Source organism: Medicago sativa, chromosome 2 (genome assembly GCF_051527215.1).
Source record: "Medicago sativa cultivar Bolivia chromosome 2, Bolivia_mono, whole genome shotgun sequence".
Lineage (NCBI taxonomy): Eukaryota > Viridiplantae > Streptophyta > Magnoliopsida > Fabales > Fabaceae > Medicago > Medicago sativa.
Window position 1 is genome coordinate 29,905,432 of NC_140750.1, and position 19,678 is coordinate 29,925,109.

General features: G+C 33.5%; 1 protein-coding gene across 2 annotated transcripts; it reads left to right on the forward strand.

The window, feature by feature from the left end:
* Positions 1-4,481: 4,481 nt before the first annotated feature.
* Positions 4,482-10,957, forward strand: LOC146946109 (putative polygalacturonase). Of its 2 annotated transcripts, none has more exons than XM_085744307.1 (5): positions 4,482-4,607; positions 6,815-6,935; positions 7,061-7,309; positions 9,526-9,679; positions 10,205-10,957. In XM_085744307.1, the coding sequence occupies exons 1-5, from the start codon at positions 4,497-4,499 to the stop codon at positions 10,728-10,730; spliced, it is 1,161 nt and encodes a 386-aa protein (XP_085600433.1). In that variant the 5' UTR covers positions 4,482-4,496; the 3' UTR covers positions 10,731-10,957. The 2 variants fall into 2 exon arrangements, with proteins under 2 accessions (XP_085600433.1, XP_085600432.1); XM_085744306.1 differs by lacking the exon at positions 4,482-4,607 and adding an exon at positions 5,596-5,992.
* Positions 10,958-19,678: the final 8,721 nt, after the last annotated feature.

Here is a 19,678-nt window from a genome sequence, read left to right on the forward strand (position 1 = left end):
TGGGTTTTTTTAAAGGTAGATGCATCGTACTACGATCCCTAAAAATGCAAAATCTAAATAAAAGTACACCTTCTACTCCCCGACCAAGAAGATACACTCTAAAAAAAAGTAAAACAATGATTTAGACATTCCAACTTTCCTCTCACTTTATAATATCTATCACTTCACTCTCTCTTATCTTTATCTTTCTCAAGATGTATACACACCTATGAGATGTCTAACAAATATTTTCTAAAATACATCCAACCATAAAATGTTGTGATGAATACAATTATAAAAACAAGACATAGATCTTGCTAGAAAATGTTCTGATAATACAATTATAGGATTTTCAAAACAATTCATTAAAGAAACAAGACATAGATCTTGCTATAAATCATTTCAATGACTAAACTTTATTATACTATAATTTTTTTTTGAATAAGCTAAATTAGCCCACCCAAATTGGCACTGGAAAGAATCGAACCTGAGACCTCAAGGAGGAGCACACTCCCAGATCTCGAGCCAATACCACCAGACCAACCCAAGTGATTATACTATAAAATTAATATATCATGCAATCATAATCATAATAATAAGAATAAAAATTAAATTTAAGAAAAAAGATAAAAGTTAAAGAAAATTAAAGCACCTGGAGCAAGTAAGTGCAAACAGTCATAACTCTTGCAGAAGCGACTTCATTCAATAATTTGTAAATTTGATAAAAACCACCAGGTCCAAAAAATCCTTGTGAAAATGAAACTTTAAGATTAACCTCATCCAATACATATGATTGAATATCAACGACAACAAAAGTTGACCCATGATTATTGAAAACCTTCAAATTTGGGGCATTAACTTTGATAATATTCAACTTAAAATTACACTTCTTGATAACCAAATTTTTCATCCCCAAATATTCTTCCTCCAAGATAAAATCATCATTCAAACTCCAGCACTTATACAAATTTAAACTCTTCAACATTTCACAATTGCTTAAAAGTGCTTTAATAGAACATAGCCCTATTCGTCCCGTAAGTGTAGCTCAGTTGGTAGCTACCAGGGACAATGTTTGCAGGGGCCGGGGTTCGAACCCCGGATTCCCCACTTCTCCACACTTTAAAAGTGTGTGATCTAGCCACTAGGCTATTGAACCAAAAAAAAAAAAGAACATAGCCCTATTCTCATAAAACCCAAAGAAATTTCTTTGAGTGAACAAAAATTAACCATTTCACTAGCAACAAAATCGCATGAATACATTTTCAAAGATTCAAGTCCACTATAGCCATAAACATAATTAGGCAAATCAACGGAAGCCACAAAATTATCATAATCGAACTTATCTTTGATCCAAGTTGGAGAAGTGAAATCTAGTTCCAAATCTTTCACTCCATTTCTTATAGCGAATGTAATACATTGATCAATGTCCTCACTAAATACTTTAGGAGTTGACATTGTTAAAGAGAATTTGTCAATGACATTTTCTCCATGATTTTCTATCCATTTTTTCATGAACTCCAAAAATGGCATTCTTTGAGCATGAACAATTTCATGAGGTTGATCAAATTTAACAAAGAAGAGTTCATTGAACTCTATGTTTCTTGTTAATTTGCATACCTTCTCCCAATCTTTAGAAAGGATTGAAATTTTCACAGCATCCTTAAAAGGGAGAGAGGAGACAATCATTGATAGCAATGAATAATGCACAAACTAAACATGTCAATGCTCACTTCCAATACAAGATTGTTGAAAATCGTGTGTGTATGTGTATGATACTAGCTAGGAATGAAGGTATTTATAATGCCAATGGCTGAAATCCAATTAATGCTATATAGAATTTTTTGTTTATTTTATTTTATTTTGTATCGATAGTATATAATCTTATTATAATGTTTTTCCTTATTGTGTTTTTCTATTTAAAAAAATAGTGTGTATTAGTATTTTTTTTGGTCAAAAATAATGTATATTTATTACGGTCAATTACTTTTTAAGTTAACTAGTAATAATTTTTCTTAAACAGTTTTTTAATGGAATTTTTCTTAAACAGTTGTTACCTACTGTATAATTATAATAGTTAATATTTAGTAAAAAAATTATAATAGTTAATATGTTTGACTAATAATAATAATAATAACAACAACTATAATTATAATAATTAATATTATTGACTAACAATTTTTTTCCTCTCAATAAATTTTTCAAAAAATTATAATTATAATAATTAATATGTTTTCTTATAATATATTGTGGCATAAGAAGTAATTATATTGTATAAGAACTAATTATTATTTTTATAACAAAAGAACTAATTATTATGTATACTCATTCCGATCTGATAAAAAAAACGCACATCCTTAAGAAAGTAGACTAAGGCTTTGTTTGGAATGATGAGAGCGGAACGAAATAGAACGGAGTAGAATGAAACTAAAATTCCATTCCATTGTCTAGATATCTTACGTTGTGACAGACTAATGTTTCTATTCTGTAACAAAAAAAAAAGAGTAATGTTTATATTTCATTGTTTAAAAAATGAACGAAACGGAACAACTAAAAAAAAAATTAATTTCATTTTTACCCTTATTTTATAAACAATATTATTATGTAATATGTATTTTTTCTCTCAAAAAAATGTAATATGTATTTTTACCAAAAATCTATTAACAATACATTCATCCATTTCTAAGCTCAAGAACCATTAATTTTGTAAACAAGACAAAATATAGCAGTGTGTGATTGTTAAGAATAATCACCAAGACTTCATTATACTGATAATATTAATCACCAAGACTAAAAAATAAATCTAAGTTGTTTAATGGATCATTGAAACATTTTGAATTGAAAATCACGATGGTGGAATGAATAACAAATATGCACGGCCATTATACACGCACATAGATATAGCGGAATAAGAAATACATGCACTGAGTAGAAGAAATAACGTATATGAGAGGAGAGGAAGATGAAAATGTAGTGATTAAATAAAAATAGGGATAAAAGGGTAATATTAAAATTATGAATCTCCATTCTATTACATACATTCCAAATTGGGGTGAAAGCAAAATTGAAGATTTGATGGTATAGATGTGATGGAACGGGTTCCATTGTAATTCACTATACTCCATTCACTTTTTACAAATCTAAACAATAGAATCTAATAAGTTACAACTTCATTCCATACTGTTTTATCACATACCATCAATTCAAACATTGTCGTGTATTAAGTCATTATAAAAAAGTACACACTTTACGATATAAAAAACTACACATTTTATCAACGAGACACTCCATGATATAATGAAATTGCAGATAACATATCAACAATATAAAAAATATGAGTCATGCTTTCATATCATGAATGATAAACGATGACTATATATAGACACATATGTGCACTATCATTCAAACATATACATATGAAAATATAAAACAAGTTTCTACCTTTCATCATGGTCATAAATTTTCCTCATGGTCATAAATAAATTAGCTTACGCGTGCCCATCTCTTTCATAGTTACAACCATTAATTAAGCATAAATAAATCACAAATCGAATTTAAACATTGTTAGAACTTGTTTTGGGGTTTGCTGCAATAACAATATGATTATGATGAAAACCATGATGAAGAGCGCACATAAATTTTAAAGCGTTTGTGGGACACAATAACAGTTAGGTTCGATTCGCCCCAACCAGTTATGTCAACCATAGGCAAAAGGGTATCTGGTGAATTCCCTTCAGGAAACTATGAAATCCTTGTTGTGACTTGCACATTCACACCAAATGTAAAATTCCTGAATGTGTAACGAGTAGTCACAATGGTTCATCAATGTATCAAAATTATAAATTATTCCTTGATTGTACACTTCATTTGTCAAATAGTCTATGACGTTGAAATGTTTCGTTAATACTCTCATTAGCCATCGATATACGTACTTACTATCGCATCGATCCTTATAGGTTTTTTGAGGAAATCGATCCTTATAAGTATTTACTTAATGTAATGTCATATCAGTTTCCAACTTGATATCAACCCACCAACTTGCCTCCCGTTGTCCACGGCCGACGCCGTGCCGTCGACCAAAAAAGTCTTCTTTCTCTTTCTTTCCATTTTCTTCGGTTTTCTTGTCTTATTTCTATTGCTCGATCACACACAACACATGCTCTTTGTGTCTCTTCTTCTCTTGCTCAACCAATATAAATTAACAATCAAAAGAGAAAAAAATATTTAAATTCCAGTGAGAAATCGAATCAATTTCTGAGATACCCAGAAAGGTAATTAGGGTTTATAAAGAGAAAAGTGAAGTGGGTTTAAATCAAGTTTGAATTTTGGGTTTGAGAGAGAAACTGACTTTTTTGTTTTTGATTTAGAGGAAATTTTCTGAATTAATTTCTGAGATACCAAGAAAGGTAATTAGGGTTTATAAAGAGAAAAGTGAAGTGGGTTTAAATCAAGTTTGAATTTTGGGTCTGAAATTTTTTAGGACCTGTATAAACGACGGTGCGACGGTGCGACGGTGGCCGATGGGAGGCAAGTTGATGGTGAGTGGAGGGTGGTTGTGGATGGTTGATGTCCTGTTACAGATAGAAGGAGTCGGAGAAGGATCGAACGGAACACTGTTTCTCTCTCTAATAGTCAGGTTTTGTTCTGATTTTTTTAATAATAAATAATTGAACACGTGGCGCAATCTGGTGATTCAAGGAATCAGATGGACAAGATTTGTTGAAAGGCACCCACCTTTGGTGCCATAAAAGCACTGAAGTGCTTCCCATCCTATACTCCCTCCGTCCTATATTAAGTGACGCAATTGACTTTATCACACATACTAATGCACAATTTTGATCTTAAATAACTTTACTAATCACTTAGAAAAAATTATAAAAATTTGATATTTTAAAAATATTCATCGAGACAAATCCAACGACATCTTATATGATATTATTTATCTTTGTATATTAGTAGAAAAATACGGTCAAAGTATATTAGATCAATGTTACACATTTTTAACTAGCATTGTAGGACGGAGGGAGTACTCCCTCCGTCTCTCAATAGATGACCTAGTTGACTCCGACACACGTACCAATGCATATGTTTTTATCTTTTATGTCTTTAATTCTCTACTAAAAAAAATTATGAAAATTTAATATTTTAAAAATATTCAACGAGACGAATCCAACAACATCTTACATGATATTATTTATCTTTGTGAATTAATAGAAAAATATGGTCAAAGTATGTCAAGTCAATAATGTATATTGTCAACTAGATCATCTATTGAGGACGGAGGGAGTAATATATTAAAATTTGTTGGATTAATGTCCTTATTACATGTTATATTTACCCTAGAAAAATTCGGAACATGAACAGCAACTCCTACAACAACATGCGATCTAAACCAAACCACTGTTAACTTCAAAACTCTAAACCTCTGAACAAACATCGTTGTCCTTTCTTTTGCTTGCAACTCAATCATCAACAAATTCCATTTCTTAGTACAAATCAACGTTCCCATCAACTTCACTTTGAATACACTCTAAATCTTCACCAAATCTTGATTCATACCCCAAAACCCACTTTCTTATTCCAATTCTTAAAAATTCAATTTTGAACCAAACCCACTTCACCATTTTCCAAATCAACCATCATGGTCTTTTCATCTCCTCACAAGAGTACAAGTTTCTTCTTTGTGTTTCTAATAATTGCAGCACTTGGTTCTGTTTTTTTGGTGTGGCAGAGGAATGTGATTAATGGGTTTTTGGTATTGGGTGAGGAATTGGATTGGGAGGCACCAAAACTGAGACCGGTGGTTTTTAATTTGACTGATTTTGGTGGTGTTGGTGATGGTGTTACTCTTAATACTAAGGCTTTTGAAAGAGCTGTTTCTGTTATTTCTAAGTTTAGGAATCAGGGTGGTGCTCAGTTGAATGTGCCTCCTGGGTTTTGGCTTACTTCGCCGTTTAATCTTACTAGTCATATGACTCTTTTTCTTGCTCGTGATGCCGTGATTCTTGCTGTTCAGGTGGCTTTTTCTTTATATACTAATGTCTGTCATTGTTAAAGTTTTTGTTGTTTTAGGATTTGTTTCCGAGTTTAATTGATATGCATTGTCAGTGTAAAAAAGTTTTACATATGCATCCGATCATGGTTATTAAATCGAGATTCAAGTTGTGATCCGGAAGACATTCTTATTCCCCGAATTGTGAATCGAATGTTATTAGGAATCATAAGATACATTGCTGATAATATGTCACTTTTAAGTAAAAAAAACAAATGACATAACTAATTTACAAATTGATATATGGTATATGAACCTTAAAATAATTCAAGATTGAAGTCATATATCAAATGACAAAAGAAAAGTGGTTTGTTATACGAAATTGACAAAACGTAGTGATTGACTACATTAGGTTTAGGTAGTGATTCATTAGAATGAGTCGGAATTTAAGATGTGATTCATGTTCAAGTAGATACGCACTATAGATTCATATTGATTCGGTTCAATTTAGTATCGATTTGAAATATGATTGCATGAATCATAAGATACTGATAACAATGTATCCAATCACATTTCACCAACTAGATAATTCTAGAGATATTTTAGGAACTAATGTAATAAAGTGATATAATGATTGGGTTTATGTGTAAATATTTTTATATTGACGGTGCATATATCTGGTAAATCCTTTGTTGCAAGGAAAAAAAGTGAATATAACCATTAATTCAGATCTATTGAATTTCATTTTGTGGGTTGTTTGTTATTTATCTGCATAAATAGGACGGTTGATTAGAGTTTGAAATTTTTTCTTATATTGTGTTTGTTATCTTATGTGATGATTAATAGGATGAAAAGTATTGGCCATTGATGCCTGCATTGCCTTCATATGGGTATGGTAGGGAGCATCCTGGTCCGCGGTATAGCAGTTTGATTCATGGTCAAAATCTTAAAGATGTTGTGATAACAGGTGAGAATTTTTCTTTCTTGTTCTCAATTAGGACTTTTCTTCCACAGTAGAGGGTCTCTAACTTTTCTTTGTTTAATGTATAATCTCTAAGTATATCTGATTCTATATATTCTCATAATTGACAGGGCACAATGGTACCATAAATGGACAGGGACAAACATGGTGGACAAAACATCTCCATAAGCTTCTCAACTACACAAGGGGGCCACTTGTTCAGATCATGTATTCTAGTGACATTGTGATCTCAAATATTACCCTTCGTGACTCTCCTTTTTGGACTCTTCATCCATATGACTGCAAGAACGTTACAATAAAAAACGTTACAATATTGGCTCCTGTATATCATGCTCCAAATACTGATGGCATAGATCCTGGCAAGTATCTTTTTCACAATACTATAAGTAGTTTCATATCTTACTCTATGATCGTTGTTTCTTTATTCAGTTATGATTTACTAGATGTTCATGATAGCGGAGGATAGCGTTAGGATATAGACTATTGGACAATTAGAGTAATTAAGAGTGAGTTATTAAAATTTAGTAAGTTGATATGCTTTTTAGGTGGTTGTTAGGAGTTGTTACTTTGGTTATTCTTTGAAACTCTTTAAAAACCCTCGCTTGTTAGAGGGGAAGATAGCTTTGAATAAATAAATTTATCGACTAGAAAATCTTTGGTGTGAAAAGAGAGTGCTCTTTTAGGATAGCCTTGAGTTATCATCTTCAGTGTATAACTTTTGTATCTTCTCTTTCAATCCTAGTATCCCATTCATTTGATAGTAACAAGAGATATTCAGAGAATTCTTGTTTTCTCAATTTTGTTGATCAATATTTATTCTAGTTAGAATCATTCTCTTGTCTATTCATTTCTTCCTAGTTTTAGAAATTCTTTCAAAATAAAGGTTCCTAACAGATAGTTTCATCTTTATCGAGGTTATTACAAGATAGTGGACTATATATTGGAAGTTATTAATTTCTTCCCAGTTTTGGACATTGCTGAATCATTTTGTTGGCAAGCTCTTTGTTAACACATCTGTCAAGTAGTGCTTCGAAGGGATGTAGGAAGTTGCTTTCAATCCTCTATCTCAATGTGTTTTGTCTTATCATGCTTTATAGGATAGTAAACAATAAAAATAGCAGCGACTTATTGTTGAAGAATAACTTCATAGGGCCTTCATATTTTATCTTAAAGTTATTATAAGTAAAATTTTCATCCACAATAGCTCCCATATTCCTTGCGCCATATCTCTAAATTATGCCTCACGCTTGATCCAGCCTTCCCACAACACGACTCCCAGTCTGACATAAGAAAGTGTAATAACCTAAAATGGACCTTCTATTACTCACCAAGCCAACATATCTGCATTTGTATATGCTTGCATAGTCAATCTTCCACCTCTTTTGAACAAGAGTCTTCTTCTTGATATGACTTTGAAATACTGCAAATGACGGTCTTCAATGCTCATTCTGTGATTTTGCTCGAATGGATCACCTACAGGTTTGGTTTACATAAAAAATTTCATGTTAATATCAAACTCATTTCCTTGCAGAAATAAAAAGTGCCTTGTTTTGAGTAACTACTTCAATCATCAAGAAATATTCAAGTTTCTCAAGGTCTTTTTTTTTTCTTATCAAAGTCTGCAGATATATTTTTCTTGAGAAAAAATTACAGTCATATTTAATATCATAACAACCACGAAGACAGAAGTCACAACTGTTATTGTAAGAGAGAAAAGTCAAAAATACCCCTGGTTTTTAACTGTTCGGGTTATTTTGAAATTTTTTTTGTCTTATTAACGGTGTGTAATATTTTAAGTAGACTCTTGCGATCTTTCATCTCCAAATTTCCGCTATGCAGCGCTGTTTTTTTTTTTTTTTTTTTTTTTGAAAAGAAGGAAGTTTCTTCTCTGCAACTGATTCTTCTCCTCCCTGTTCTTTCTCCGCACCAATACTCCCCTGTTCACTGCAACCATTCTTCTCCTCCCTGTTCCTTTTTTCTCCGCGAAAATTCTTCTCCCTTGTTTTTCTATTCTCTGCTCCAACTCTGTTTTTGAGCCTGGGAGGCTAGAACTCGTTTGCTATTTTGCTTTATATTATGTTTGAATAGTACTAAGAATGAATTTTGATGATTATGAATGTGCTTAGTTTTGTGCATTCTTCAATTTATTAGCCTTTATATGTGTTTAGTATAAAGTGCCTGTATTATTTCTCTGGATTTTGATGTAGCTGCCATATTGCTACTCGCTATACCATTATAGCATTTTGGGGTCCGGCCATCCCCTACGCTATGCTACTGACTACATAGATCAAAACAATGCTACTTCATTTATTTTAAAGGCATTTCAGTAATAACCCTGTCAGTAACACTCACCTTACCGGCAAAGAGATGAGTAAAATAGTCACGAACCGGCTGACATAGTTTCACCTTGAATTATATCTTATTTGATACTTGTTCTGTTTATCATTACTAAGTGTTATATTGAATTCTCTCAGGATAAAATCCGAGGGAATCCCTGTTTGATTATTCTTTTCCTAAAGTATTCATTTGTTGCATGAAGAAGTTTAACATGCCCCGGTTTCTATAATATGAACAGATTCTTGTGAGGATATGTTAATAGAGGATTGTTACATAAGTGTGGGAGACGATGCAATTGCAATAAAAAGTGGATGGGATCAATATGGAATTGCTTACGCAAAGCCTTCTAAGAATATAGTAATCCGAAACCTTGTTGTTCGTTCTAATGTCAGGTGAACTGAAATTACTACTCAACTGTTCTTATTTCATACCTTTGAGCATCTTGTTCTTTATATGTATTTTGAAAAATGTTAGGCTTAAATGTATAATTGGTTCCCTATTCTCGCTGATTCACATTTTAATCGCCTCATTTTTAAAGCCAGAAATGTTAGCCCTAGTTTCAGAAATTTTCTCCACCATTGAATTTGGAGCTTCTTTTTATTGATGTGTTTATTTCACATATCATTAAAGAACTTTATTCTTTAAAAAAATAAAATAAAAAATGTAAAATAACTTGCCAGCTCATACTCAACATGACACTTCAGGAAAATAAGTCCCAAGTTCAGTAGTGGATGAATTTTTTGAAAATTTAAAATCAGAGGACGATATTTCTGGACTTAGAAATTAAAGGACGAAAATTGTGAATAGAGGGACCAAAAGTGCATTTAAGCCAAGATGTTATAAATCATTAGGAAACACAAAATGTTAGCCGTGGATTATTCTAAATTTACATATTGTTTTTGTGTGAATTGCAACAGTGCTGGTATCTCAATAGGAAGTGAGATGTCTGGCGGAGTATCCAATGTCACCATTGAAAACATTCTTGTTTGGGAATCTAGACGTGCCATAAGGATCAAGACGGCACCTGGAAGAGGCGGATATGTACGCCAAATAACCTACCGGAACATAACTTTCCACAATGTCCGTGTTGGAATTGTTATCAAGACTGATTACAATGAACACCCTGATGATGGATATGACCCTACAGCGCTTCCAATTCTCAGAGACATAAGTTTCACCAATGTCCGTGGCGAGGGAGTTCGTGTGCCGGTACGCATTCAAGGTAGCGAAGTGATTCCAGTTAGAAATGTGACTTTCCAGGATATGAATGTTGGGATCACATACAAAAAGAAGCATATATTCCAATGTGCCTTTGTGGAAGGTAGGGTAATAGGAACCATTTTTCCAAAACCATGTCGGAATTTTGATCAGTACAATGAGCAAGGAGAGTTGGTTAAGCAAGCTGTGTCACAAAATGTAACAGATATAGATTATGAAATTTGAGTTTATCAAATATTCCAAACTACTAGCAGCTGGTCCATCATTAATCAGTTTATGTCTGATCGTCTGTATATTCAATTTTGTGAGGGATGGAACAGTCAAGTCATATCATTTTTTTTTGCTCGTAACTTCATGTGCCATAGAGCATTGATAGTTTGCTCTGGTTATGAGTTGTATATAGAATTAGAAAATAATTTCAGTTGCTTATAAATTTTCCAAGATTTTACAAATGCAAAGGTTGTTCTGAAATACAGACATGGACACTAAACACGATACTATAGACACTTAAAAATAATTTGATAAAGTGAAAGTGATAGAAAACAACCATATGCAGGGGCTAACGTGAGTTAACATGCGCAAGAGTTAAGTTGGGGTGGTTTAAGTCACATAGGTGTAATGGCCAGCGTGGCTTAAGTCACGCACATGTAATAGTACAGGTGCCATGTGTGGACTTGAGGGAGGATAAGGTAGAGGACTTTTGGAAGACCGTGTATTATTAACGTGTAATAGTGTAATGTGTTCGAATTTGTGTTCGTAATGTTGAATTTTAATGAATTTGTGTTATGTGTAATTTGGATCGTTTATGCGCGATTATGCGATTTTGGAAATTTAACGACGAATTTCTGTAATTTAGATCTTTTATGTGTCATTAAGTTTGATTAAGTGATTATGTATCATTAATGACGAATTTGTGTAATTTGGATCGTTTATGTGTCATTATGTGATTGTGTAATTTAACGATGAATTTGTGTAATTTGGATCGTTTATGTGAGTTTATGTGATTTTGGGAATTTAACGACAAATTTGTGTAATTTGGATCTTTATGTGTCATTAAGTGTGATTAAATGATTATGCGTCATTAACGATTAATTTGTGTAATTTTGACCGTTTGGATCGTTTATGTGTGATTGTGTTATTAACGGCGAATTTGTGTAATTTGGATCGTTTATGTCGTATTATCTGATAATGTTGTTAAACTGACGTGATTCAGTTCAATTATGAGTGTGTAAAGATTACGGGGTCATTAATGACTTGGTTGCATAGCATTCAATGTTGTCTGCTGATATATCAGTAGCATCGTGAGTTAACTCACGCAGACCTGTAATTAGCGTGACTTAAGTCACGCTGAGTTTAACACACGCGTGAGTTAACTCACGTTGATTTAACACATGTGTGAATTAACTCACGCTGGGGGCATTTTCGCAAGTTTGGTTGGGAGTGAGCAAAACTTGTTGGGAGAAGAGCATTTTTCCTAAGATAAGGTGTGCGTTGGGTTCGGCCTGGTTCGATCTAACCCGCGGGTGGAGAACAACAACCCTATTGTACCTGAAATTTAAATAGTGTAGTTCAAGTTACAGGTTGGTTCGGTTCGGGTAAACAGGTTACAACACCCAGAAAAACTTATCTTAAATCCAAATTCAGATTCCTTTCAAGACCAACACAAATTCAAAGAAAAAGATTTAAACATATAAGTTTCTTGAAAAGCTAGATCTAACAATTTTATGACAAATTAGACATAGGAATTCCTTTGAAAATCTAGATCTAAACTATTTTATCACAAAACTCCCAGATCTGAAGAAAAGGAAAGAAGAAGAGGATTCACATCGCGTGGATATTCCTGAGTTTGTTGCGGTGCGATTAGAAGAGGAGGATTCACATTGCGAAGCAGAAGACAATTAGAAGAAGAAGATGATTCAAGTTTGACCCTGTTTATGTGTTTATGTTTTCACGGAAGAAGTTGAAGAAACATATCTAGGGTTGAAGAAATTTGATTTGTTTGATGTTTAAAGGACGGTCATGTTTTTTTTATTTTGGGTTTAGTTCAATTTAGGCCAGTAAAAGAATCATTTGATGACTTGCAAACAAAAAAAAAGTATATATAGTTCGGGTTGGGTTCAATTATCTTGGGGCTGAAACTGACCACCCAAACCGAACCGACTCAACGCTTTTCCTAAACTCATTCAACCTGAATCCCGACAAAGACCACCAAACGCCCACATTTCGGTTTGGGCAGGTTAATTCGGGTGAGTCCGTCTTTTGGCCAGCCCTACACTAAGACTAAGATTTATAAAAGGAGCAACGATATCAACACTTTATTTCTAACACTCTATAACACTCACTCTTAAATTGAAAAGAGATCCCATATAGGGTGTTTAGATTCACATGAATTTCATTCAATAAGAACACGAGTGTAAAAAAAAGTGTTGAAAAGGGAGTGTTGTTAAAACTTCTCTTATAAAATTAGGTTAAAACATGAATTTATTTTTTGCAATTATAGTTTTTTTTTATGTTAGCCACTAGCATTTGTCTAGTACATAGAGGTTTGGGTAGTATGCACCAGGTTCTAGGTTAAAACCTCATTATCTATTTTTTTTTTAATCTCAGTTTTTTTTGTTTGCACCTAGTCTCTCCATATTCAAAAGTTGTTGTTTTTAATTTCTGACATAAATTTTGAGTCAGTGGTGTAATTTTATTAGGTCACATATGACATCAAAGACTAAAAACAATTTTCATTAAATTTGCGAACCAATTTTTTTAATAGGGGTCTGCGTGTTGTACAAAATAAAATGCAAATTAAAAAAATCTGCGTAGAAGCAAGTCTTACTTATTCATAATTCTAAATTTATTTATTTATGCACACATAAATAAAAGAAAATTAAAAGAGAAATATTTTATGAAAACTCGGTATGAGGCCTAAAGTCTAACTAATATGATGGGTTCGATCTCACCATCCACTTGTGAAAGCCCCATTAAAAGTTAGAGTAAAACTTTATAGACTATTACTTTTCCCACCCTCATATGTTCTCGCGCGCCCTGTAAAATACCAAAAATATCCTTTGGATTATGAAATCCAAATTCTTAAAATCCATTTCACCAAAATTTAAATACACTTTGCTTTATTTTATATTATTTAGATGCCAAAATCATAAAATAAATGCAAATATAAACAAAAATAAAGGAAGAAAAATAATACACATAAAATCTCATTTTATTAATATAATTGATACATTTACAATAAAGTTGAAGCAAAGGTACTGGGGGGTAAGGTTTGTTTCTAGGGCGAAAGAGACCTTGATGGTCAACCTTACACCAAAACAAACCAACATGACACCCAAACAAACTGTGCTTCTTTGCAGTGCAGTGTCATCCTCATTGACCGTTTATACAATCAATGAGTTTCTAAAGTAGTCGCTTTTTACGAAAGGCCAACGAATTGCATACAATTTCTGTGGCCCAGAATGCTAAGAAACTTCTACAAATAAGTGTCCCAGTTTTCATTTCCAGTAAACCACACTAAGAAGAAAAAAAAACATGGAAAACTTTGTCTTTAATTCAAACACCAAGTTAGCTGCAGGTTACTACAATGGGGGGAAACCACCCCATTTGTTCAGGATTCACACTGATGTCACCATCTCCGAGTTGAAGGGTTAGATGAATCAAATTAACCTCGAACTCAACTATAGAGACACGCAGAGGGTGGAAGGTGTTGAGTACCAACGTCAATCGACCGACTCATCAGGGAGTTTGCGGTCAGCCGGATGAAGCTCATGAACGACGACGATGTTGGAACCATGTTCTCCATTTTTGGTCAATACAGTACTAGAGAGTCGATCGAGTTGGATGCTTCGTTGGTCAGATCTGTTGAAAAATTCAGAAAAGTTTGATCCTGCCCAGGAACTACGAAGAGATCAGGGCACTCATGGACACAACATATGATGACATTAATTTAGCTGATTCGTGGTGATGATGTTTTTATTACGTGTTTTATGTTGCTTTTTATTACGTGTTTTATGTTGTTTTTATTATGTGTTTGTTATATGTTTTTGAATTAAGTTGTTTTATTATGTTTTATATATTATATATTATCTAAATTTTCATTATGTGTTGCTTTACGCAAAAGATGTGCATTTAAACACTAAAATAATCCGAATTGTTCTAGGGTGTAAGTGAAATTCGGATTACATAATCCGAAATCCTTCAGCATAGGATTCTATTTGTTACTTGTCTAATTTGTATTGAAAATAGAGAAAATTACTTTTCTGACTTCAAAAGGTTCCTAATAACAGATGGAACCTTGATGGTCAAAAGAGACCATCAACCTTACATGACACCAAGGTTTGTTTCCAGGGCGAAAGAGACCCTGATGGTCAACCTTACACCAAACAAACCAACATGACACCCAAACAAACCATGCTTCTTTGCAGCGCAGTGCCATCCTCATTAACCGTTTATACAATCAATGAGTTTCTAAAGTAGTCGCTTTTTATGAAAGGCCAAAGAATTGCATCGACAATTTCTGTGGCCCAGGACGCTAAGAAACCTCTATAAATAAGTGTCCCAGTTTTCATTTCCAGTAAACCACACTAAGAGAGAAAAAAAACATGAAAAACTTTGTCTTTAATTCAAACACCAAGTTAGCTGCAGGTTACTTCAACGGGAAGAAATCACTCCATTTGTTCAGGATTCACACTGATGTCACCCTCTCCGGGTTGAAGGGTTAGATGAATCAAATCAACCTCGAACTAAACTACAGAGACACATAGAGGGTGGATGGTGTTGAGTACCAACGTTCGTCGACCGACTCATCCAAGCTCATGAACAACGACGACGTGAGAACCATGTTCTCCATTTTTGGTCAGTACAGTACTAGAGGGCCGATCGAGTTGGATGCTTCGTTGGTCAGATCTGTTGAAAAATTAAAAAAAGTTTGATTGGGCCCAGGAACTACGAAGAGATAAGGGCACTCATGGACACAACATATGATGACATTAATTTAGCGGATCAGTGATGATGTTGTTTTATGTTGTTTTTATTACGTGTTTTATGTTGTTTTTATTATGTGTTTGTTATATGTTGTTGAACTAAGTTGTTTTATTATGTTTTATATAGTATATATTATCTAAATTTTCATTATGTGTTGCTTTACACCAAAGATGTACATTTAAACACTAAAATAATCCGAATTCAACTCAATTTTATAGGGTCTAAGTATAGTACAGATAATATAATCCGGATTGTTCTAGGGTGTAAGTGAAATTCGGATTACATAATCCAAAATCCTTCAACATAGGATTCTATTTGTTACATGTGTTATTTGTATTGAAAGTAGAGAAAATTGCTTTTCTGACTTCAAAAGGTTCCTAATAACACATGGAAAATATCAGTTTGCCCCTAGCGGTAGTAAACGACCGTTGGCATTACTAGCGGCAGTTAACTACCGCTTTGTCCAGCACCACCGCTGCATGTTACTTATTCAAGTCAGAACCAAGCTTCCAGCCTCTCTTTCATTACTCCCTCTCTCTAAAAATTTCAATTTTCACTCTCTCTCTAAAAAATCTCTACCAAATCATCCAATTTTTTTGCCACTTAATCACAAGTAATCACTTAGGCTATTATCATACATTTTAGTTGGTATATATGTTTATAATTTTAGTTTTAGTTTTAGTTTTATTTTTAAATTTTGATTTATTTTTTAAATAGAGTTATGTTGTAGATCTGAAATGTTATTAATAAATATTATGAATACTTGTTATAATGGAGTTATATTGCTTAAATTTATATTTTTTTCGAGTTTTTTAAATTTTTTAGGGTTTATTTGGGTTTTTTTAGGGTTTATGTATAATTTGCACTCCAAGTGTTTGATGAAATATTTGAATGAGTTTTTCATTGATTGTTTAATTTTTTATGGTGTAGGTTTGAAACAATGACCGATTTGTTCAAAGTTTGCGTACGCTTCAACGATGGAAATCCTCAGATGTTCAAAGTTCGGTACATTAATGTCACGTTAAAAGGTCTCAAGGATCAACTGGATGAAATCAACCAGAGACTCAACTCCGGAGACACAAGGAGGGTGAAATACATTTGGTATGAACGTCCAACGTTGGACGAGGGAAGAATAACGTTCAGTCGGTTAGAATTAAAGAACGACGACGACGTGAGGAGCATGTTCTCGAGTTTTGGCAGCACAACATATTCCCGTGGATCGATATGTTTGTCACGTTGCTGAGATCAACTGAAGATATTCTCAACAGTTTGATTCCGCAAGAAGATCATGATTACGTAGCATTCACCCTTCCGGGTGCACCTTCCAACTACAGCAATTGTCTTACCTCTGAAGTTGGATAAGGTCAAACCTGTTAAACAACAACTCTCAAGCATTCACCCAGAAGTTCTATGTTTAGGTAGTGTAGGGGATGTAGTGATTTGCAAGCCCATTTGAAAAGTCAAAAGAATGAAGAGAACACGAAATGTATTACGCATAATCAGCTATATAAGTTATGATATCAAATTCCTTCATGTAAGATGAGTGTCACAGAATGCACCTCATTCTTTATGTGATGACTCGTCTTATATGAGGGAATTTGATGTGATAACATATATAGTTGATTTTGTAGAATACATGTGTTGTGTTCTCTTCATTCTTTTTGTAACGACCTAATTCTATTAAAGCAATAAAACATGCGAATATAACAGATATTCAAGAATTAGCCGCTACGTCTCACATAATCCAAAAATCAACATGCATATCTAGATAAAGTATCTCAACAGTCACAGCGGATAAAATTCATATACAAAATCTCCGACAAAACATGTCATGGTCAACAATACATCATCAAACAAAATCCTCCAAGTCCGACAATCAGTACATCTCAAATAAATAAAATAAGTCCAACACAACTAAAAGACACTGACTCAACCTAATCAGAGCCCTAGACTATAACTCCAAAATGATAGCGGAGGCTAACTCCAGCTATCCAAGCACTCACCACAAGTGGACTACTCTGCACGCGTCTACCCATCCATACAGACAGGTAGGCGGCAAAACCACATGAGGTTAGCTTTACATTAATCATAATCAATAAATAATAATTGGATAAAAAGAAGTTAAATTAATCCTCAAATAGTTGCATAAACAATTAACTTCCATATATACATACATTCAACCAATCCAAATATTACAAGCAAGCATCCACTTACCACCAACAAACAACATTCACATATCACATCAAGCTTTCATTTCATTATGCAATGCACCTATACTCGACACATACATGCATGTGGTACCATACAACAACATTAGATGCCAACCGCACATCTAAGTAAGAGTACACCTCCTCTTACCATGTAAAAGTACACCTCCTTTTACATTTCACAACTGACTTCATATGATATGATGCATGGACATACAACAATGACCCGATAATGCACAACTTCAACATACAACTACCAACGACAATGTAAATGTACACCTCCAATTACATTGACTAGCTCAACAACATTGCATTATCAAGTATTCATGTCCACACACATTCAACAAATCACAATTCACATATGAGTCATCATCACATAAATCATCATCAACTACACAATATCTCACAACAATCCCACATACTTCTCATAAACCAAGCAAAGTGGAATAATACAACATTTATGATAAACATCATATTCAACCTTCAACAACCATTCATATATCCTTAATTAATCACATAAAGTCATTCATAAAAGATTTACAAGGTAATTGTTCAAAGGAATCGTTTTCAACAAAGTTCGTCTATCGATATCTCATTTTCAAAATAATTGAAGTTATTGAACCAAACCAAGCAAACAAGATTCAATGCCTCAACTAAGTATACCTCTAGGCCACATGTGAGTGCAGTAGAGGATACTTTGACGTTTCACCGGCCAAATGTGACGAAATCATGAAAAACTCAAAGTTCGTCTCACTTTATCATCTTTACAAAAGAAATCTCATTTTCAAAGCAAAACATGTTAAGACTTGATGAAACCAATCACAACCATTTTTAGAAATCATATAAATAACATACAATCTTAACCCTACTTCAATTCCATGAGAAAAACGAGTTTCCGGAAAATTGACGTTTTGGACCATTTTTCAAAAGTTAAGTGAATTTCACAATTTCAAGTCCAAATCGAATCAAACGTAGTTCCAGTAGGATTAAGTGTGTAAACAGAGGTTAAACAAGTCAAAAGAAACATTTTAGAAAGCTCGGACTGGTCCCCAAGTGCACAAAGCGAAAAATCAAAAGTGGTTGTACATAGGGTAGCTCGCTTAAGCGACCGCCGCTCGCTTAAGCGTGCAAGTTCCAGAAACTTCTGGGCTCGCTTAGAGCTCGCTGGCAGCATGCTTGCTGCTCGTTTAAGCGTGGTCTGCACGCTTAAGCGTCCTGCACCAGAACAGTTCAAAAATGTTTCGGGTTCCAACCCCTTTTCACCCCAAAATCCCAATTTTGATCATCCCAAACCCCAAAACTCAATCCCAAAGATGTTTATATGTCATATATGCTTCAAAACACTTAAACATGCATACAACTTGCAATCACAACATCAATTCATCAAAATTCACCAATTCACCAAACTTTTACAACTTTCAACAACAACAACAATTCTCATCACCAATTCATCAAATCATGATACCCAATGCATCAATTCATCAACAACACATGATAAAACTACAACAACACCAACAACATTTGATCATGATTTCATCAACAATTCAACAACCACAACATTATTCATCATCAATTTCACCCAAAACCCATCATGTTCATATATACCCATTTTTAACATACAAATTCAACAACAACAATACAATTATCATTCAATTCATGCATATAATCATATCATCACAATTAAGCACGAATTTTTACAACCAAATTCAAATTAACCACTTAATGAAAGAATTAGGGTATAATCTACAACTATTAATTATCATTAAAGTCTAACCCCTTACCTCAATTCTTCAAAATCAATACTAGGGCTTCACTTTAGCTCCAATCCTAGCTCCAATCCTTGAAGCTTGACCTCCCTCTAGCTCTCTCTAGCTTCCTCTTCAACCATTCTCCTCTCTTACTCTTTCTCTCTCTACCTCTTCTCTTAATAATGAAAAATGATGGTAAACCCTATTTTCCTCTAACACTAGAGTTTATATA